This window comes from Hippocampus guttulatus, chromosome 10 (genome assembly GCF_054856545.1).
Source record: "Hippocampus guttulatus isolate MCC_2025c chromosome 10, RoL_Hgut_1.0, whole genome shotgun sequence".
In the NCBI taxonomy this organism is placed as follows: Eukaryota; Metazoa; Chordata; class Actinopteri; order Syngnathiformes; family Syngnathidae; genus Hippocampus; species Hippocampus guttulatus.
The window spans coordinates 6,380,435-6,402,734 of NC_141270.1; the positions used below are offsets into that span (position 1 = coordinate 6,380,435).

A 22,300-nucleotide genomic window follows, 5' to 3' on the forward strand; every position below is an offset into this window, starting at 1 on the left:
GCTAGTTGTTATAAGCGGCCTCTTCCCCTCCGCCTTGGCTTTATGCTCAGGACACCTTCACGATGTGGGAGCCAGCTTTTCATTGGCCAAGCTTTTTTTTTTTTTTTTTGCTTTGGGTGGCACGTTTTCTGAAGTTGCAGAGGATCTGAAGGAGAGTCCCGTTCTTGCCTCCTCCACCTCCTCGGTCCCGCCTCCACTTCCTCTTTCTCTGACACACAGACACACATATGCACAATCCAGTTGTTTCTTGGCCTCATTTCACAAAGATGTTCATTCATCACCCTTTGACATGTCATATAGAAAGAAAAAAAACCCATTTGGATTAACATCTAGTGTCATTGAAATGCACCTCAAAGCAACACAAATAAAATGAATTTAGAATTTGGGGTTTCAGGTTTTATACACAATTCCAAGCGAAAATAGAAAAAAATGTTTGACCTCTTTGACCAGACCCTCTTGAAAGACGTCCCACTTATTTTTACGCACTTTAACCGAAAAAAATTATTGTTTTACTTGATATCTTTTGAAACACCTGCTCCATCCATCACTTTGTGATTTGTGAATTAGTGTTGTTTGTGTGTTTGCATCATCCTGTGCTTCCAGCGTTTGGTCGTTTGCAGTGCGTTTGCCCCCACCGTAGTCACAGCTCTGAAACTGTTTCACTCACTTCTCCTGCCTAAAACACTGAAAATAAATGCTGGATATAGAGCAGATTGAGTTACTTTTACCCAAGGTTGTGTTCATTATTTTGAGCAAGCAGATTGGAGTAAAGACAAAATTGTTGTGGGAATTTGACATTTAACAGTGCTAACTTGTATCTTATAATTGTTAACTTGTATCATTGTATCGGGCGATCGTGCTGTCTGTAAGTGTTGCTATGCAAAGTTTGTTGCTATGCTAGCTTGTAATTTTCTCGTACGTCAGGCTTTAACCCCTTCCAAGATGAACAAGAATGGCATAAAAGGGGCCGCACCCCATTGCTTGGGGAGACGCTTCATCACAGATCTGTAAACGGTGTTCCTCCATCAATTGTAGCTGAAATAAATCTCATTGTTGTACAAATACTTTCGTTGTCTTGGTTTCCCTGGACAAGACACATGGTCAAATTCTCACCCCAATGTGCTGGCTCGACAGCCCTTTGGAATCTGTGCTAGGTTAACTACTTCACCCAATTTGGGTTACTTTTGACGCAGTAATTTGATGAATGTAAATTTTGACATGGCTGACACAGACTTGATCATCCGCTTCTGTTATGGCTTACATAGGAAATCCAGAGAATTCTATGTTGTTGCAGAGCTGTGGCAGAGATGGAACAGTGTCTCACCTACTTTTACCAACATTCAAACGGTGACAGGGATTTCCTGTTTCTGAGCAGTAACATGGAAAGAGGTGGAAAAAAAGAAGTCAACTTTTACCCGCAGAAGTGAGTTAAGTGTTCTGCCCCTAGCATGGCTCTGATACTAACTGAGAAGATGGGCATTTGTCAGTTGAGAGCAGATAGTGTGCCACACAGCTAGGCCAACAAGAGGTCAGTGGGTTGCTTCCTAGCTTATCACCCGGCATGCGTACAGACACTCTGGCAAGCGCTGTGACTCACACCACATCACTTATGCAACAACCTGCCGGCTACAAAGCCGGCACGGGATTCGTCACCGATCCGCACAAACACACGGTACGGTACAGTGTCAATACTGTGAAGTCTGGCACCCTTTCCACGAATGCCCACAGCCGCCCGCCTGTCTGTTTCAATCTGAAAAACAACCCTTTGTGTTTTTCATGAGTACATCCGACACTCAGGTGGAAGATAAGGTTACAGAAACGTGGGCAAGCACACAACAACTAATTTTTTTTTTCTGCATTGGGTTTGTTTTATGGTTTCGGTTTTGTTAATAAAGAATTCCATCCACCTATTCAAACTAAATACAAGGTAAAAAGTAACTCAAGCAACAACAACAATGAATTAGTTATGGAAGTCAGCACACATCTATTACCTTTTAAAGGGCTTCTGATAAACCCCAATGTCAGTATGGTTTACTATTAATTTAGACTTAGTAACATATTTATTTACACATCGCTATAACTTAGCTGGCTAGATTTACATTAGTAGCCAAGCTAGATTCCACATGCTAGCTAGCTTCATTTCATTTCTTTGAATCGGAAGCTTTTCTCACCTACTGCATTTCGCTAACTACGTCTTACGCCAGCTTCTGTCATAAAGTACATATTATTGTCATTGGCACTGCTGTCAATCAACACGGGGGCAAACTTTGCAACTTGGATAACCTTTTCACAGCCACAAGATGACGAACAAAAATAAAAAAACAACTGAGCTTTGACCCTTCTGCTGTAGCCAGCGCTTTCATCACAGCACTAAATCCTTCTCCAACACACTTGTTTTTCTCTTTAGTTGTCACGTGGGGGGGGGGGGGGGGTTCTTGGAGCCCATGCGTGATGGGAGTTCCTCTGAAAGGCTGCAATGCAAATAGAGCACAGCTGGCGAGGAAGGTGTTTTTTTTTTTCCACACCGAAACACAAGGGGTTCTTTTTTCAGTTTTGGCCCTTTTCTCACCCATTTTAAATGGCAAAACTTCCAATTGCTCCAAATGATCATTTTGACACAATGATCTGCCCACATTAAATGATGTTGGAAAAAAAACAATTTGCTCAAAGTGACCGCTTCTAACCGAAATGACTGACCGGCTTGGTGTTCCATTTCAAGCATGGGACTTTGAGAATTTTTTCATGTGTCCTTCTTTAGTTGACACCTTAAACAAAGTCAGTGTCAGTTGGGGGGTACAGATAATGAATGGATGATGAAACTTGTGAACCGGACATTTCAAATGGTTCTATTGTGTTAGCCCCAGTATGCCTGAGAACTCACAAACTGAGACTAGCTACCAAGTTAAAGCTAACAGATAAACAATATGCTGAAGCTAATAAGAAAATGTTCTTATTTACGAATGCAATCTAGCCAGCTAACGCTAAAAAGAAAACTTGCTGAGTAGGGTTAGGGTTAGGGTTCGAGAATGGGGTCGAAAATCGAGAGAGCAAGATGCAACCAATACATAATTAGGTTCATGCAATTTCAAAAAGGAGCTACCTTTTCAAAATAATATATAAAACAAGTTTCTGGCTAACATATATAACGAGCCATCAAACAGAAGCTAATAAATTAACTAGTTACCAAGTCATCACTAGTTAGTTAGTAAACTACATCTGAAAATACATCTTGCAAGCTAAAGCAAATTAAGCTATATCCACAAAAGTAATAGGACTTGTTTCCAAAATTCCAGGTAATAACCAAACACAGTTAACGCAGAAAAAAAAAGATAAAAGCTAACAAGCTAAAACTACAGAAAAATATATGGTTATCAAATATGCAGCTATTAAGTCGACAGCTAACACACTACAAACATTAAACTATCGGGCAGGGTGGAGCGAACACATTTTAGGACATAGAATGCACATGAAAAAAGAATGAATGAATGTGTATGCAACCAGTATAAAAACTAGCTAACAGATAAAGTTAGCTTCTAACATAGATCTAGCCAGCAACCTGAAGCCAATACAGATTTAGCTACAAACATACACACTAACTAATTTCACAGACAGCAAATTAGCGAATAGGCCTATGTTTAAAGAAAATACTCAGCTCAAGGTTTAAAATGCATAAACTAACATGGATTTATAACGGTTGTAATGTGTAACATTTTCACAGATTCTCTGGATTACACTTTAGGTCCCAAATACAGTGGTGCCTTGAGATAGTTCACTAGTTGAAATGTGTTTGTCTTAGATTTAAAAAAGAATTAAAAATCTATTTGGTGTTGCTCTTCTCACAGGCACAATGAATACATGCTTAAGACATATCGCATGATGATCATACTTTTACACCCTGCTCCACATATGCTAGTGTAGGCTGAAAACAATCCTGGCAAATGTGTAACACCTCACATTATTACATCACAGCAAAAAGCAGGCATTACTGTAATTGTGTTACTTTTACAATACCATAATTTAGATGAAAAAAAATGGAGACATTGTGTTATCTTATTGGTTGAAATGTTGCAAGAATCTCATTCTAAAGAAATTACACATACAAATTAAAAAATCAAGTCACATGATGGAAAAATTGTGAAAAAAGAAACAAAGAGACTTCAAAAAATGACTTTGCTTAATAATACAAAAACAAATAACAATATCAGATTTTTAACTTACATCAAATTCCTGGCATTTTTCCTCCAGAAACTTTGAGGAGTGGAGTCTCGCTGGGCCTGCTGCGACACCGTGAAGGTGTTCTGCAACACCAGTGGCTGAGCAAACAACGTATATCTTTACACAACGTACATGTCTCCGCCGGTGAGGAGGGGGGAGGAGAATCCCTGCATTATTCCCAACATGACACTTCACTATATGTACTGTGTGTGTGTGCGTGTTGTTGTTACCTTAGCGTTTTATCTGACTTCCTTAACTTTGACTCCTGCAGTATAAGTTGCAGCATAAGTTTCAAATCAAGATTAAAAAAAAAGTGACCTCACTGAAATTAATGTTTAAATAATCTAAAATCAACAACAAAAATGTTTTTTTTTAAATGCCACTCTTTGTGAGTAATAAACATTGAGGAGACTGATTTCATCCAGGTTCACTTTTATTCCTTTTGAGAAAAAGTCTTGTTCACATCATTACATACGCATTGCACATGGCACTTTTTTTTTAGTCAAAAGCAGCAGAAATGATGAAACCAGCGACAGCTTTCACAAACATCTCAAATTTACTTTACATTTCCAAAAATAAATGCTAAAATTGACTGACTGTGGAGCTGCATCGTGTAACCTATTGATATCACTGCAACAGAATTGTTTCATGAGTCATGACAACATTGTGATGTATAAATACTTTTCTTCCATTATTTATATCACTTATCATGCAATTGCCATATCGTGATACCATTGGCATTTTTTGGAAACCATTGCAATAAAACAGTTTTTGGTTTATCAAATTGTGCACAGAATTTTCTTCCAATGTATTGTAATGTCTTCAATTTTGTTGGAAAAAAAAAGTACCATGACACCATTGGTGTCGTGGCAAAATAATCACAGTCTCCTTAAGTACATATGTACATTTAATCTTACATATTTTTCATCCAATATATACATTTACAAGGTATCGTTATTCCCTCGATATCACAATTATTAGACAATCCCTGTATCGTGATACCATTTGCCATCGTGGGAAATACATTAAGATAACATTGTAACTTATAGTTATTCTTAAAAAGGAAAACCTATCAGGACATATTGGAGACTTTTTTCGCCATTGGTATATTGTGAAACCATTTTATACCGTAAAATACCGTATTGGGGTATCATATTGCGAGTTTTCATGACTTTCAGAGACATTGCGACATATGGTGGATGATTTCCTTCCACGACATCAATTATTCAGGATCCCAATGTCACTCGTATCACAATACAGACGATGTATGTGAAAGCTGTCCATGTTAAAACTAGAGACAAGTTGCTGGTGTAGGATAGATCATTATTCATATTTACAAAAATCTACACACAAATACACAACCAATTAAACATGTCAAGCATTCCAGACAATCGTTTTAATTCAACATTTTCTCCCCGGTATCACGAGTTTAAAGGCTTGGACTGGTCAACGGGATGTTTGTTTGACAACCAGTAAGGATTAAAAACAACAACAACAAAAAACCCATTAAAATCATTTTCAAGTTGTGCAAGAGGCAATGACGTCACAATAAGCGAGGTTGACTCGGATGCAAAGCGCTCGCCGTGAAACGTTTGTCCACCCAAACTGATGTTAAATGGTTCCACGCTTACACACTTTCGCCATTGGCGCTTCTATAAAAATCAGCAGGACAAGACGCAAAGGAGGAGGAGGTCTATATATTTGCTGTCACACTTGCATATCCAAGTGGTCTTTTTTTTTTTTTTAGCATATATCAAAGAGCTTAATAGTACATGTACCTTAAATGGATATCAAGGATTTCAAATAAATGCACAAAGTGCTTCCATGAATCAGGATGCTAACTGCATAGCAAAGTAGCTCACAGGTGAAAGTTATTTTAAAAAAGGCATGGTCCCAGCACTTTGTTGTGTTAGCATTGTCGCTAACACAGAAATCATCGCATAACTTAACAATGTTCAATCGGAGAGCAAACACTGAACCCCCCCCCCCCCAAATAATTAACACGGTAGCACAATTATCGTAATAATAGATCACTAGAGAGTGTACCTTCAACCGCAGGGTTTTCCCTGCAAATAAAATTTGGAGGTGGCGATTTCCTCCTAATTTTGGACTCTCTCATCATGAAACCTGGCGATTCTCTGACCATTGAAATAGCTGGGTTAATTTTTGACTGAAATCGAAATAGTACATATCAAAAATGCTGCTAAAATCATGATTTCCTTGCCTACTGCCAATGAGTCGGGATGATTTTGTACATGTTTTTCTTTTTGTAACCAAAAGAAATGTCCGACTTGGAAGAAAATAAACAGAAGTGTTTTAGTATCTTTCAAGGTAAGTGGTATGTTTCAAGAAATGTGTCAAAAGAAACATCAATAGAAACACACGTAAATACATGAACAGGATCAGAATGGTACCACCTCAGTCTCAATTTGAGCCAGGAAAAACCCTGTGACTTTTACATTGTTAGCCATAGATATTCTGTAGTGTACTTGGTGTTTTTAACCACAAAATGGCCACCCGGGTAGACATTTTGTGGTTCGAATTTACCACATGCTCGCAGTCATGACAGAACTTGTAAACCAACATGAAAAAAACAAACAAACAATTAAATATTACTGACAAGAATAATTAAATAAAACAATCTAGTTGTATGTACAGTATCCGATGAAGGTTGTTGAGGTTTTATCAACATTTTAGTACCACTGCGTAACATGAGGGCTGACAGCGCTGACATGGAATGAGGGAACAATCTATTCTGCAATATTCCGGCTTCGGAGGTAGTATCAGAACCGTAACAAAGGCGGGATTGTGTAAAACGGTAAGGCTGGGGCGGGGGTGGGAAGACTTGATACTCTCTTCTCACGCATTGTTGTGTTGAAAACAATTGTCACCATTTGACAGCAATTGTACACACATGTCCAAGGTAGTATCAGAGTCGGAACAGAAGTTTGACGGGATGGCACTGGGAAGACCTGACAGTCACTTCTCTCGCTATATTGTGTTGAAAGCAATTGTCCCAGACCGTCCGAATCATCCGTTACGGCTATGCTTCTAACCATTTTGTGAACTCAACGTATGCAACAGGAAAAAAACACTGAAGTCAAAAACAATGTGGAGTACATGAGAGGTTAGAAACATGAAGGCCTGGATGCCTACAGACGGTGTGTGTGCGCGTGTACGTGTGTGTGTGGAGGGGAGGAGGTCAGTGGGTTCGAGGGCACACTCAAAACATCACCAAGGCAACAAGCACCACAAAAACCATGAGAAGAAAGAAAAGAGAGAAACAGTTGGTTAGTTTCTGGCTGATGGTTAACGGATGTGAAACCTTTGAGACTTTCTGCTAGCTGCAAGCTAGCTGTGAAGGGAGTGACTTAAGGTGACAATAAACATGGCTGGATGGTAGAGTAAAGCGGGGCGTTCGGGGATCCAAGTGAACAACAAATATACACAAAAATTGTGGACTCGAAGGTTGTTTTATACATGTATTATCTGCTCTAGTCGTGTCACCTCAGTGTGTTTTGACTCTGGTCTAACCAGATCACCCGTTCTATCGGTTAAGCGAACATAAACAGGAAGTGCATTTGGCTTACAGGCTAGTGCGAACAAAACAGCAACAAATTAGACAATCAAGCAAGGCCGCGGAATACCATCAAGTAGTCGAGAGCACTTTTAAGTCGGTGTGCGTCTTGGACTGCTAAACCAAAGATGCTATGCTAATGCTAACTACCTCTGGTTACATCCCCATTACAAAGTTTTGGGTCACATCGGATTCTTACATGACTAAAAACCATACCAGTGAGGGAAAGAACTGTAGTTTGATGAAAAAAAATGCTAGTACCAATATTAATGCTAAAGATTCATGATAAAATGTGTTGGCAAGTGACATTACAGAGGGATTTAACGGAAGGGTGGATGCAATGGCACAGAGCATGAAAGTTGTAAGGAAGGATGCGGGAGGGTTTCAAATTTAGCATTCAGCGTCAAGCCGACAAAAGAAAAAAGCAATTACTTGGACAATCTAGCAAGGCTTGCAATACCAACAAATAGCCGAGTGCACTTTTCAAGGTACGTATTGACACAAAACTGATGATGTATGCTAACGCTATCAATAGTTGATAGCGTTAGCATAAAAACCGGTATGATGTTTATTTCTTGTGTTCAGACCTGACCAAAACGAACCACCTGGGACGGAAAGAAACATTTGGATTAAAAAAAATAAATAAATAAACGATTGTACCGCTAATTTCAAATTCTGAAGAAAGGCGTCTGTAATATTTCAGAGGTATTCAACTGAAGGCTAGATAACACAAAGAAGCGTGACATAAGGCGTAAGGACAGTGACAGAGTAGCTTGAGATGGTCCACTTTTAGCATTTTAGCATTAAGTATGAAGTGGATGTGGAAGGCCATGCTTAATGCTTACTTTGGCAGGTTTCTACTTCCTGGATTTCTAGCTGGCATTAGCTTCTCGCGCAAGCTTCCGAATGGCTAGCTCCACTTTTAGCGACAAGTGGATATTGTAGGGCATGTTTTATGTTGCTTACTTTGCCAGACTTTCTACCCCATGCTGGTGTTCCCATTCCCGTTGGCTTGACCACCTTTTTGTGAACCAAAGATTTCGACATACTTGACATTGGTTTGGAGACAAGTCCAGAAATATTGGGACATGGGCAGCTACGTCTTGACCGAAGTGACGTGATGGCGAGGAATAGCTTGGCGCAAGGCAAGGAGATGCAAGACAAACACAAGAGATGCTACCTGAAGCGTAGCTCAGAAGAAGACACAATGTTGGTCCACACTGGGAGTCACAAAGGGAAACAAAAGTAAAAGGCCGTGTGCAGTGATGTTCCTATTTGACCACAAGGGGGCAACTTTTGTATTAGCTTAGCAGCATTTTGGCTAATCCCCTGTTTGAGTTCCTCTCATCGTAAAGAGATCCCACCGTTTTCCTGGGGGCGTGATGCTACAGTGGCTCGTCAGTAAAAACTCGGGCTAGAACAAAGTCAATTAGTATAAATTAGTAATTACAATAGTACAACCTCTACACTTTGATGGCTATGTACACGAGGTCCCCCAATGGCTTTTCCCCATGTTTGCTTTCTTGTGTCTTGTAGTGATTCCTTTAGCAGCCTCTGCGGCGTTCGCAGGGTTTCCAGAGTTGATGACATCACAGCATTGGAAGGAGAGAGGCCACTCAGGGGTCCTCGGTGGTCTTGAGAAGCTCCATCAGTGCGCCCACGGCTCCAAAGTAACCCTAAGGGGAACCACAGAAAAGTGTTTGTTCAATTTAGCAGCTATTTGTGAACAAAATAACTTTCAATTAGCTCTTCTTGGCGTATTTGAGTCTAGCTGTTCCTGATGTTTGTCAAGAAAAAGCAGAGTGAGTGACAATGTGGACCGTGATGTTAGCTTCTTGCTAACTTGTTCAATTGCTACACGAGTGATAACATATGATGATAAGGCATTGTGTTTCTGAGAGTCTTATGTTGTCTTGTTTTGTTTGGAGAGTAGGCAATTGTATCTACATTAGAATGGTTTGAGTGCAGCTTGTACTTGTGTAAGAGTTAATGTTGTTGAAATGTGTCTTTTTACCTCATGCTCTAGGAAGAGTGCTCGCAGCTGTCCTTTGGACCAGAAGTCCATGGCGTAGGCCAGCAATTTGGTGGACACCGTGTTGATGCGCAGAAAGTTGCCAACAAACACCACGCGCTCAATCTTCTGCCATGTCAAAAACGTTTTGTCATTGCCATCAAAATAATAAAAAGTGTTATACATGTACTGTATATCAATAAAAGTATATGATATGTCTCTGTGTCATCAACCTCAAAAACAAATGTGAAAAGTCATATGTCAACTCCTCGCCACATGGTGGTGCAAACGAGCTAACTCGAGCAGATTGAGTATTGGGTAGAACATGGCAGAGCAAAATTACCACAAATTCCAAAGGAAAAAATAAATAAATACACTATACTGCACATCAAAATATACACTCACCATTCATTTATCTTTATTATACATATAAAAAGGAAAAAAAATAAAAATAAAATATCCAAATACCTGTATATGTAAAACGTAAAATCTACAAAAACAATAAAATATATGAAAACTTGGCAATATTAGAGACAAATAAATATTTATAATCATACAAATGAATAATTTTCTGTTATTCGTGGTGGATCGGGATCAAGCTGACTCGTGAATTGCGAAAATAATTGACGTCCACTGAAATGCATTGGGAGAAAATAAAAAAAGACAGTAAGATCTAAAAACAAATGAATAAATAAATAAAGAATAAATGATGCAGCAAATGAAAAAGTGATTATATTGCTTTACTGATTTATTTCAATTATTGTTGGATTTTTCCACATTTTCTTCTTACTTTGGTTAGATTTTTCGAAATGCAGTGTACGTATTATTTATTGATGAATATTGGATGTATTATTATTTATTTTAATCCATTTCAAAAAATGTATACAAGATTCATAACATAACTATATTTCAAAATATTTTATTGTATTCTTAAAATTAAAATGTTTAGATGGCAAAAAAGATGGCATTTTTGGTATGACTCTCGTGAGGACAAGGACTATAGAAAACAGATAGATATAAAAGATATATTTATATCCAGTAAAGCCGACATAAATAGCATTCAAAGGGGTCCTAAAAAAATCAATGAATGATTCTAATAAATCTATAGTATTATATATGGGTATTTATAATAATCATGCCAACATCTTTGCTGCGGCTCTGCGTGCCGTGATAGCCCTGTACAATGCTGCTTGATCGCCATTGCCACAAGGCAACACTGTAAAGAAGCCCACCGCACTCAGAAAGTCACAAGTCCTGCCGTTTCACTCCTTTAAAACGCATCGTCGGGACTTTTCCCGCATTTACCTCATTGACGGCGCACATGCGCGCGATGGAGCCAATGTTGTTGGTGATGGTGACCAGCGTGGCTCGCGCCAGGTCCTCCTTGCTGATGGTGTCGCGCTTCTCTTTGCCCATCATGTGACCAAAACTGACAAAGAAGAACATCACATTCAGTGTCCCGGCATGTGTTGTTTTTTTTTACACGATAACAGATAACAACACAGCGACAAGAGATAAAAACGACATGTTTTTGATCTAACTTTTGCTTCACGGCTTAACCTTTGAGCCGATCTGAATGCGAGATTAACAGGCAAAAGGTCTGACTTGAGTTTGTGTTGTTTGCAACGTCTATTGTGTTTCTACCGGCCCTGAAAATATAATCTCAGATTTTATCCACAAAAGTCGGATTGCCAATTTTAATCCCCCCCACCCCCCTTCGTTTACATGATTTAAAACAAGTTTATTGGCAATATCAAATTCATCTATTGACAGACTTCTTTTTTTTTTGGGCAAACTATCCACTGTTAGTTCACTGCTTTCGTGCTCATGGCAAAACAATGAAAGCATCATCTTGGTGCCATCATGTGGGAAGTTGGTTCTAAGGAACTATGTTGAAGTGAGTCGTGGAGTTTGTGGAATCCGCTCCTTCCTAAGCACTGAATCGAGATTTTAAAGCGCTGGACTGTTTCCCCATGTTTGCCCAAATGCATTATGGGAAACGCAGTGCTGGCGGCACTCACTCACCTGGACGCCACGGCCGAGCCCTGCAAGCCGAAGCGCTCGTAGTCGCCGCCGTAGATGTCCTTGACCAGCTTGTCCACATTGGTGGAGTCGCCCTTGCTCGCCATCTCCAGAGCTTCCTCAAACGTCTCGCAGCCCGTCAGTAGGCAGCAAAGGCCGAGGAATGTACCACCTCCCAGACTAAGGAGGAGAAAGAACACTTCATATGAATAAATGAGATTTACAACGATCAAAATAATTCTCAGTTATAGCATTCGTTCAGCCAATATTATTAATTATATGTAATAATTCCGATCATATTTTTTTCTTATGTGTGAATTTAATTATTATATATTAGAAATCATAAGTCGTATGAGCTTTTACATATTGATAAAACATTCCCATCAAAACAAACAAACAAAAAACCTATACAGTATAGGTCCAAAAACATCACGAGAGGGCGATGAAGTGCAATAATCTGGAAAGGCAGGAAAAAAAAGGCAACGTAAATAGCTCCAAATCGACATTTAAATTAATCCAAATCAACTCGACTTCACCTCAAGGGACACAACAAATGACTCAGTGTGTGTGTGTGTGGGGGGGGGGGGGGGGGTGTTCGCAGGAACTTGTCTAGCCAAGATTATTATACCAATTAACTCAATTACACTTGTAAATATTAACTTAAAAAAAAAATACCAGAAATGGGATGACAGAGGCGGTTATTAACGACTGTAAGTAAGGTGGTAAAACTTCCCATCTGTCATAAAAATACTTCTCTAATCTTACCGTATCTGTTGCGTAATGCAGGGAGATATTACATAAAGATGAGCGGTGTAAATATGTTAACTATGTTCACCTTTAGCACGTTTTCTAGGTGACAAAGCAGCTTTATCAGTCATTTATTTGACACTGAGGGGAAACATTATCGTTTTTAATCTCAAAAGCCGTTTTTAGGTGTTTTTACCACAGGATCATTAGCATACAATACAAAATACATCAATACTAGACTATAATTATTACTATAATTGTAAAGAATACATGAGAGACTAAACACACACAAACATACAATCCAAAATATAGAGTCAAACTAAACTATTTTTAAAAATTATTTTTGGCATAAAAGCATATGGTGTGTAATATTTAATGTTAAAAAGTAGCAATAATTGGGTGAAATTCCTCTTGATTAATTTGTATTCTTTAAATTTTTTTAAAATAATAATAATTGTTTTTTTATTCATTTACATTTATTTTTAGGATGTATTGCACAAGATATCAAGTAAATAAATACTTTAAAATAATAATGCAACCGAAAGAAAAAATATCTAGTTTTGAATTGGACTGGACTCACTCCCACTTACCCATTTTTAATATACCGGTACTTATATTTTATATTTATTAAGATACTTTTTGTTCTTCGACTTTCTCCCTTTCATAATGTTGCTCCTTTAAATTGGGAATTTATCCATTGTGAGACAAATAAAGGTTTTCTTATCTTCTTATTTTGTTGACTCCATAGGATTTTTCTGAACATGTTTTAAAAAGCGAACCAATAAAATGCATTGTAAAAAAAGAGAATTTCTTTTTTACCAGGCAAAACCAGGCAAAGGGTACTATATTATTTAATTGCTAAAAAGTGTATTTCACCAAAATTATAAACCAGTGAAACACTATGTGCACTTTAATCATCAACATTGACATTCAATACAGTGATCAAAGGCACTGACCTGGTCCCGGTGACGCGCTTGTAGTCGTCCTCAGAGTAGACGGCAAGGATCGAGACGCCGGAGCCGATGTTGACCAACAGCATTGGGAAAGGGTTGTCCAGCGTGCACTGCTGCTTGACGCAGCTCTGCGTGTCCGAGGGGTTGTGGAAGTAGTAGCACTCGGGGTGGCCGTTGAAGCCCACCCGGTCCATGAACAGCAGCCCGCGGATCAGGCAGTCCAGTTCGTCCAGCTTCAGTAACTCAAGGTTGGCCAACTGGACAAGAACGCAGGACAGCGTTAGGATTGCGGATGATGGCATTTTGATGAAAAAGTTACCACTGGCCTCTAACAAAATGAAACATAAAACAAAGACAATTAAACATTGTATAGCTAACCACACGTTGTCTGGCGAATGTATGCTAGCTAAATGCTAACACAATCCAAAATGCAAGAGAAAGGCTAAAAAAATAGCATCAATGTCATAGTGCTATAACTAAGGCACAACCTATTACCTATTTATTTAATTGGCTAACATTAGCTCTTTTAAAACTGATTTTTTTGGCCATTTTTTTTCACATAAACAATGAACACGTTATCACTTTCAACAAAGATAAAACATTCCCGCCAAAAGACATTAACACATGCAGCTAACCAAACAAAAAAGCTTTTGTCTCGTGAATGTTTGCTGGCTTAAAGCTAACACACAAAACAAAACGTAAAACAAAGGCAAACAAAAATAGCATCATTGTCTTAGTGGTTTTTTTTCTTTTTATAATTTTTTATTAATAATAATTTTTCATGGAAAAGAAATATTGAATGTTTATTATGGGTTTTGACCCCCCCCCCCCACCCTCCCGCCAATGCACCATGAATAGCGGGGTTCCACTATACTAAAGGATGTAGCGTTTCTGTGGAGTAACACTCACGGCACGGAAATCGTCCTCGAACTTGTAAGCGCCGCCGCCGGTGGCACAGAGCGTGGTGTGCAGACTGGAAAAGTTCTTCTCGCGGCCCATGTGGATGAAGAGCGGCATGGCCTGCGTGGGGAAGCGGATGAAGTGCAGGTTGCCCGTGCGGCCGCACATGGTCAGGTTGCGCAACTCCAGGTGGACGTCGCGCACGCCCGTCTTGCCTAGCAGGGAGGACGTCGTCTTACATGACCACCCACAATCACGCGTACAGTCAACCTTTGCCCATTTGCAAATTATTTTTGTGGGGAGCATAATTAAAAGCATTCACTCAAAAGCCACACCGCATGGTACATTTTTAAGCAATGATTTTTCTAATATATTTCTACACTGCTAATTGGCTTTTATTTTGTAAACTCTGTTTTGATGTGTTTCTTCTACATGTGTGTTAAAGCAGCGGTTGTTTCGAAGGTTTAGAATATACTCTACCTTAAAATATGCACTAATTTCTGTTACCATGTCATGGCACTTCACATCATGCGTTAGCATGAAGCTAGCAGACTCCTGTGAGAAGAAATTAGACGTCTTGGTTGAAGAGTTTGGCTTTGAATTTATAATGCTTAGTTGAATTTTGGCAGTTTTACAGTAAACTTCAGTGGGGAATGACAAACAACTTGAAGCGAGCACACCTCGCATTGTTTGTAGAACTGCAAGTCTTTTTTTTTTCCCCTTCCCGCAAATTGTCTCTTCTTAGCGAGAAAGCAAAAACAGATGCTAATGAATGTGTTTTAATGAAAGTAAGTCTTTCAAGCAGACTGTGGGGGAGGTAAAACGATTAAAATATATATTTTTAGTCTCTGCATACTTCCTAACTCTTGCATACGGCGAGGGTTGACTGCACATTAAAGAAAGAGTGTGGATTTTTGTTTGTTTTGTTTTTTACCATAGGCCACGTTTGAGGTAAGATATCGGCGGATGGATTTGAGGTTCTCCACCTCCTCCTGCTCTTCTTCCGCCGTGATGTCCACTGGCTCGAAATAGACCAGCTTGACTAGCGTGCCGCCGATGTCCATCCCGAACCATGGGAACGCTATTGGGAGACACAGGAGGATGAGTCATTTCTTTTTAGCTCCGCCAAAAACAAAAGGCTATCATACAACAACAGGTTATCGCATGACACTGGCGGTGTCGGTGGGTTGAAAAAAAAAAGAGTGCAACCTGCTTGTCGGGTTGGCGAGACCTTCAGAGTCCTGTGCGAGTTGCCGTGGAAACAGCCACCCTCGAAAAATCGCCGCCAATCGTCCCTTTTTATTGTCATTTTCACACTTTGTGTTGTCTTGGTGCCAATATCCACTCATCAATTTGATGACCGTTGTTGACAGATGACAATTTTTAAGACCAAAGTTACTTGTTGAAAATGATCATTTTATTTGCATAAAATGGTAATAAAAAAAATTTCTAACTTCGAAGCTTCAAAAGCTAATTCTCCCAAAATTGAATTTTTTTCCTCATACAACTACGGCTTCAGTCTCATAAAATTCATAAAATATTACAACTTTATTCTCTTTGTGCACAAAAATCAAGCTGTACTGCTGTAATGCAGCTAGAATAAAGGCACCATACTTTTAGAAATTTAAAAAAAAAAATTAAGAGGGGGAAAAAGAATCCTAATCGCAGGAACCGCACAGTGTATGTTCTCACTTTCACATACAATATTGACAAAAGATGTCCGAAGATTCCTCCATGGGCGCGCGGCTCCTTTTCGAAGCAGCACGAGCGTGTCGATCAGACGCACCGAGCGCCGGGAGACGCCGCGCTCGCAACAGACATGACGAAAGCTGACTGGCGCGGGAGGGTTTACTAAAGGTCGAGTGGAGCCTGTCGTTTCTGTGGCGTGAATCCGTGTTGTGATGACATTTCCACCAATTAGAGCGCTTCCTCAAGAACAATGCAAAGCTTGTAGGCCGATCGCACATGGTTACTTCAACATTGCAGTTCTGTAATAAACCACAGCCGAATCCACGTGCAGGTTAAAATAAATAAATAAATGAATAAATAACTTTTCTCTTTTTTATATATATAAAAGAGAGAGAGAGAGAGAGAGAGAGAGAGAAAAGATATAGTAGATATGCAATATCCAGTGGTGACCAAGTCCGGTCCTCCAGAGCCCCTGTTTAGCCCTTTTTAGATGTGTCCCTCCACCCAGCAGGCCCGATTCAAACCATCACCCCATCGACAAGCTATGCAGAAGCCTGATAAGGATCCAGATCATGAGAGACTTATCGACCTGATGTATGTCAGCATTGCGCCAATGGAATCTTTTTGAGGTGCTAATAGGAAAAAGTTCTTGGAAAATCCCTTTCCACGTCATCACCACAGCCCCGGACGGAGCAATCCCGCGAGTTTCTTTCCATCACGTCGCACCTGCTGCTCGTGACGCAGCCAATGAATGAAAAGTGTCCCGTTTCCGAACCTGGCGGGGTCGCCTCGACTCTTGTTCCGCTACCCTCTCACCTACTGACCTCATCTAAGGTCCGTAAACATGAGCTCCCCCTCACGAAAAACACAACAGCAAACAACACTGACAAAAGATATCCCATCCATATCAAGAAGCAGTTTTCTGTCTGCGCTTGCAACGGGCAACAGTTTCCTCAAAGCGTATTCGGACCATCCTGAACAGGAAATGTCAACACCACAGTTGACCCTCGAATAGCAAGAATGCACAAATAATTGTTGTGCCCCTAAAAGTGATTTTAATTCGCTAGATTTGTAATTTAAACCATATGCCACAAACTATGATCCCAAACCTTTTTGTTAAGAGGCTCAAGGGATGTCAAACTAATTTCTCAATTTTGCCAAAAAGAAAGAAAGAAAGAAAGACATACTCAGCAAGTAATGGGGTCTAAGGTTCCAAAAGAAAATCCCTTTAAGATAAGATAAGAAACCTTTATTAGTCTCGCAAATATAGGTAAAATTTACAAAAGCCGAAACTGCGACCAGGCGTGAGTCCAAGAAAAAAATAGGGGGGGGGGGCATTATTATTATTTTAATGACAGAATAAAGTCATAGAATCTTATGACAACAATACTTATCTTATTAAATCTTATGACAAAAATATCTGAATTTTATGAGAATAAAGTCTTAACCATTTCGGGGACAGCGGTTACTACAGTGGACAGTTTATCGTGCTATCGGGTTACAGGGTGCATGATAGGATTAATCTTGAAACCATATTGTCAAAATTAAAAAAAAAAAGAATGAAGTTTTCAATTAGGAGAATAAAAGGCTCAGCTCACAAGAAACAAGCTGCGCAGCGAATAGAAAATACAATGACGGAAAAACATTTGAGTTAGATGTGTTCCTTTGTTGCTTGTTACTTTACTTAGTGTATATATTTTTTCTATTCTTCAGTTTAAAATCCCACGCACTGTTCCTGTCTTATCGGTCACTTAATGGAGTAACAACCGCACAACACAACTTGTTTCTGTACAGACAAAAACTGATTTGTCATGCTTATCACCTGCACACATACGCACACGCAGATGTTTTGTCATCCAGTCAAGGGTCAACATGACATGGGGGAAGATTTGGGAGTGGGTGGCGCGTCACTCCATGTAGATTAAAAGACTATTTGTGTATCTGGGAATGTGTGTGTGTGTTAATAGCTGACCAATCTATTATATCTTACCGATCAGCCTCTTAGCATGACTCGGCTTTTTCTCTTTACTTTCCAATGAGCGAACCTTTAAGCTCATCTTTGACTCGACTCATGCGCGTGTGTGATAAGAAGACAAAAAGGCTTGATTCAAAGTGACGCACGAGAAGTTTTGAGTATTTGTCCCGTTTAGATTCAGGGCTCGTCGACTTTCAACTTTATGAAGACATTGAAACTTGTTTTTAACTGTTAGAACAGATGTGCCTTCTTCCAGAACGAGGCGAAATTATTAATCAACTTCCTGAGTGTTCCCGCCGTGACTGGAGGGTGAAGCGGGTGCTCGTCAAATAAAACCAAACTAGAACTCAAAAATTTGCAATGACTGGATAGTTTTCAAGGACAAACGGGAGCTCCGCATATAATTACAGGCATTGTTGTACAACAAGTCGAGTGAGTCAGGCTTCTTCTGAGTGCGTTTTTATTGGGGGGTGGGGGAGTTCTTGATTTCATGTTGGTGACAAAGTGCAAGGTTCTATTTGACTCATAAAAAAAACACAGTTGAACAATAGAGTTGGCGTCAAGTATTTACTGGATTGGCAAAAGTGGTTGTGCGGCATTATCCCTTTCATGCATCGATAATATCAACCAGTAACCCAAACTCATTTTCGGCGGGCCACATTTTAGTTAGCGTTTCACTTGGAGGGCCGTTATGACTGAAACCATATCAGCAACTCAGGAATAACTGTTGATTCAACTACTGTTGAAGTTACTTTCATGAGGGGTTTGGCAACAACAAAATGCTTTGAATATATCTCTTATTATATAGATAAGAGATATATAATAAGAATTACAATTTTTGGTCGACATTTTAGAAAGGATCATGGAAGTTGACAGGTTTCAGCTGTTTTCGCGGGCCACATAAAATGACGTGGCGGGCCAGATCTGGCCCCCGGGACTCATGTTTGACGCCATGCTGTAACCTGACAACATGATCAGGTGAAAGAGTTAATGTTCAGTGTGCCACCAAGCAAATTGTTGGCTGGTTTTAATTTTATTGCCGTTGGCCTGCATCATGTTAAGTGCAGTGAAGTGTGGAGCAGGACACAAACGTAAGATTACATTTTTTTTTTTTTTTTAAACACACACTTGAGGGGACAAAACATCCCTGCCGAAATGCTCTCAGTGGCATTTGGTAGGATGGCTGACTGGATTTCCTGCAAAGACAACATAGCCATAAAAAAGGAGGTGGTGTGCAAGCAGCACCCCCCGCTACCACGATTACGTAAGTGGGGGGGGGTGTTCTTTAGTACATCGGTTTGCCGGCCGGACACAACTTGCTATTTTAATGCACATTCATTGCTAATCTTGTCACGGTCATCATTTATCACCAGGGAATCTACTGTGTGTACAATGGGAAGGTTTTGGTCTTCTGTGTACTTTATTTAGCAGCGACAGAACGTCACTCACTCTGGTATGTTTTTAGCACTTTTTAAAACATATAGCTTTTTTTAAAGGCGACATATAGCTTTTTTTAAAGGCGTAGTTGGCTCCATAAATTTGGGTTGATATGGACGCCAAAACTATCACCATCAATATATTAAAGATACATGATTTCCCCCAGCCAATCAGAAAGGAACGATTGATATCATAATGTACAAAATGTAAAGTCATATTATACAGGTATATCCTGTAATGCCAATCCTGTAATGATTACGACAACATTTTTTAAAAAAGTATGTTTTGTAATGCTTCATTTTTTGAATAATTAAATGACGACTATTATTATTTCACTCATATTATTGTTACACTTGCTCAGAGATAAAATTTAAAAATGATTGGCTTGGCGAGTGCCAAGCTTGACGTGAATCTCCAAACATCAAACGGGTGAGGTGACAGCATGCTCACATTTTTGCGGTTCGATGACATGCCCAAAAAACCTGAATCATTTGAGAGCAGATAAAACAAATTGTGTGTATGTGGTACATAGCCTTAAAATATATATATATACATGTACTGTATTTTCAGCTTTCCAGATACACCTCGTATGAGAAGAGAGTATTTGTTGAGGCAAACGTTGCATTTTAGTAAAGATCGAATCATTAAAGAACAAGACACATGTAAATACTTGTGCAAATGATCCAAATGGTACCACCTCTGCCTCGGGTCGAGCCAGGAAGAACCCTGCTCAAGTATCGAGTCACTTTCAGAATAAATAAAGTGGTGATGAGGAGCAATCTACCTGTTCAGAACAATGATCATTTATCAAGAACCAAGTGACCACAGTTCCCCTGACAGTGGGAACACAAAAACGATGTGCAAACCCAGTCCCCCCACTTCCCCGCCCCCTTTAAGTTAGGAATGTTGACAGTCTACACTTATCACCAAGCCCCTGAACGTGCCAGCTACACAATAAAATCTGGTTTTGTCACAACAACAAGCCCTCCTCTGTTCATCTCAACAATGTGCAAAGAGGCGGCATACCGGAGAGACTCTAACCTCTGTAAAGTTAACATTGTTTTAAACGTGGGTTAAATATTAAGAAGGTGAGGAATACCAAGTGCAGACGCATTAAAAATGTGGCTAAATATTTCAAATTAAAAGACTTACCAGGTTTCTTTTGATTTCTCAGCTTCATGGTGACACAAAATATCAGTGCATCAATTTAAAAACAGTCACGGAAGTGTAGCAAAACTGCAAAACATCTAAGGATGAAGCCCACTCTGGCACTTTGCAATATTCTGCACTTATAAAAGCCTCACAAAGTTTTGAACAGTGATTTTTCACTCATATTGCTCTGGAACGCTGGGTAAATAAGAGGGCGTGGCCAAATCCCATTCACACGCTGGCCTGGAGACAAGAGTCGAACGCTGATTGGCCTCCATCAGCCAAGCCCACTTATCAGGAGCTTTTCCGCCGCCGGGTGTCGACCAATCAGAGGGCGACCAACAAAGCCAAACGTATAAAAAAGCCGAGAACGCCACAACGATTCACTACAACCCATCAGAATGACAGTAGGATGCAAATAAAACCATGAATATTTTACAACAACACGCCTACCTAGTCTTGAGTTATTTTCGCTAAAATGAATGTCAAAATGCTGCGGCGTTGTTGGGTAAAAGTATTAAATATTCCCTGCTAAAGTGTGGCCCTCACTTACGTGGTCTGTGCCGCCTCATCGACTCGGTCCTCCTCCGAAGCCTGCTCTTCTTTGCCGGCGAGCCGTTGCATTCCACATTGTCCCCTCGGTGCATATGGCGAGTGTTGGTCTCGTACTGGTTGCCGCCGCTGCTGCTGGCCGAAGCGAGCGCACCCACGCACCCGTTGGTGTGCCCGTTGTAGCTCCTCTGACTCGGGCCGTTGTTGACGCGGAAGAGTCCCGATCTCGTCCCTTTTTTGTCCAACATTGACTTTGCTTTATCCATAGCAGCAGCTAGGTCTACCTTAGCTTCGACAATGGGAAGCGAGCCGACAGATACTGGGTAGGAATGGGTCTAGTTTCGCTGTAACATCTACGGGTGCCGGGAAGCGGGCAGCAAAAGCTAAAGTAGCCTAGCTTTGGTTTAGCAACTCTGTGGCGAAACTAAACCGAGAGCTAATTAGCGTTAGCCAGTACACGGTAGCTCCTAAGAAACAACCGCGCCGTCCTCCCAAATGAGCCGAACCGAACCCCGTCGTGGCGGGTCGAACGTATTTTATCGCGGGTGCAATTGTTTGAAGATAAAACCAACTGGCGACACTGACTGTTGCTAAACCAAGCCAGCAGTCGCTTCGAGGTCACTCGCGGTCATTTCCCTACATTAGGAGACGAGAACCGACCGACCTCCGCGTCGTCTTCGACGTCACCCAGCGAGTCCGCGAAAACCCCGTTCACCTCCTTGGACCGTTTTTAATTCCAGAATATAAACACGATTCAACTCTGGTTCATCCGATCCACTTTATCAACGGAGGCGAATTTGCCCACGCCAGCCAGCAGGCAGACAGGCCAGCATGGAGTGTGCAGCTGCGGCGGGCTTTATTTTTATAAGAGCCGCTGTCATTCCCTGTGCAGCGTGCAGCGCACCCCTCCCCTCTACATACCGGAATGATGTGCACAAAGCCGCCTGTCAACACACAGTCGCGAAATGTTGCTGTTCTCGCATGCCAGGGCGAAATTAGACATCGATCGGCTCAATGCAAGAATGCCAAGCACAATGCAGAAAAGACGCACGGATCTAAGAAAAAAATGGCAA

At 40.3% G+C, this 22,300-nt stretch overlaps 1 protein-coding gene across 4 annotated transcripts; it reads right to left on the reverse strand.

Moving 5' to 3' along the window:
- Positions 1-67: 67 nt before the first annotated feature.
- On the reverse strand, positions 68-22,102 carry pank1a (pantothenate kinase 1a). Of its 4 annotated transcripts, none has more exons than XM_086121986.1 (8): positions 21,229-22,101; positions 15,360-15,506; positions 14,435-14,640; positions 13,529-13,782; positions 11,829-12,005; positions 11,109-11,232; positions 9,807-9,929; positions 4,631-9,468 (listed from the first exon to the last, which is right to left on the reverse strand). In XM_086121986.1, the coding sequence occupies exons 1-8, from the start codon at positions 21,491-21,493 to the stop codon at positions 9,409-9,411; spliced, it is 1,356 nt and encodes a 451-aa protein (XP_085978112.1). In that variant the 5' UTR covers positions 21,494-22,101; the 3' UTR covers positions 4,631-9,408. The 4 variants fall into 4 exon arrangements, with proteins under 4 accessions (XP_085978113.1, XP_085978112.1, XP_085978111.1 ...); XM_086121985.1 differs by having other exon boundaries at positions 9,807-9,932; positions 21,229-22,099; XM_086121988.1 differs by lacking the exon at positions 21,229-22,101 and adding an exon at positions 20,679-20,824 and having other exon boundaries at positions 9,807-9,932.
- Positions 22,103-22,300: the final 198 nt, after the last annotated feature.

What these genes read in the sequence shown, in the direction of transcription:
- pank1a (XM_086121985.1), bottom strand. Translation starts at nt 21,493, where the DNA reads ATGGATAAAGCAAAGTCAATGTTGGACAAAAAAGGGACGAGATCGGGA. An exon ending in GATGAGGCGGCACAGACCAC is followed by an intron (nt 15,507 to 21,228) that starts GTAAGTGAGGGC and finishes GTCTCCCAATAG; the next exon opens with CGTTCCCATGGTTCGGGATG. An exon ending in TACCTCAAACGTGGCCTATG is followed by an intron (nt 14,641 to 15,359) that starts GTAAAAAACAAA and finishes CCTCCCTGCTAG; the next exon opens with GCAAGACGGGCGTGCGCGAC.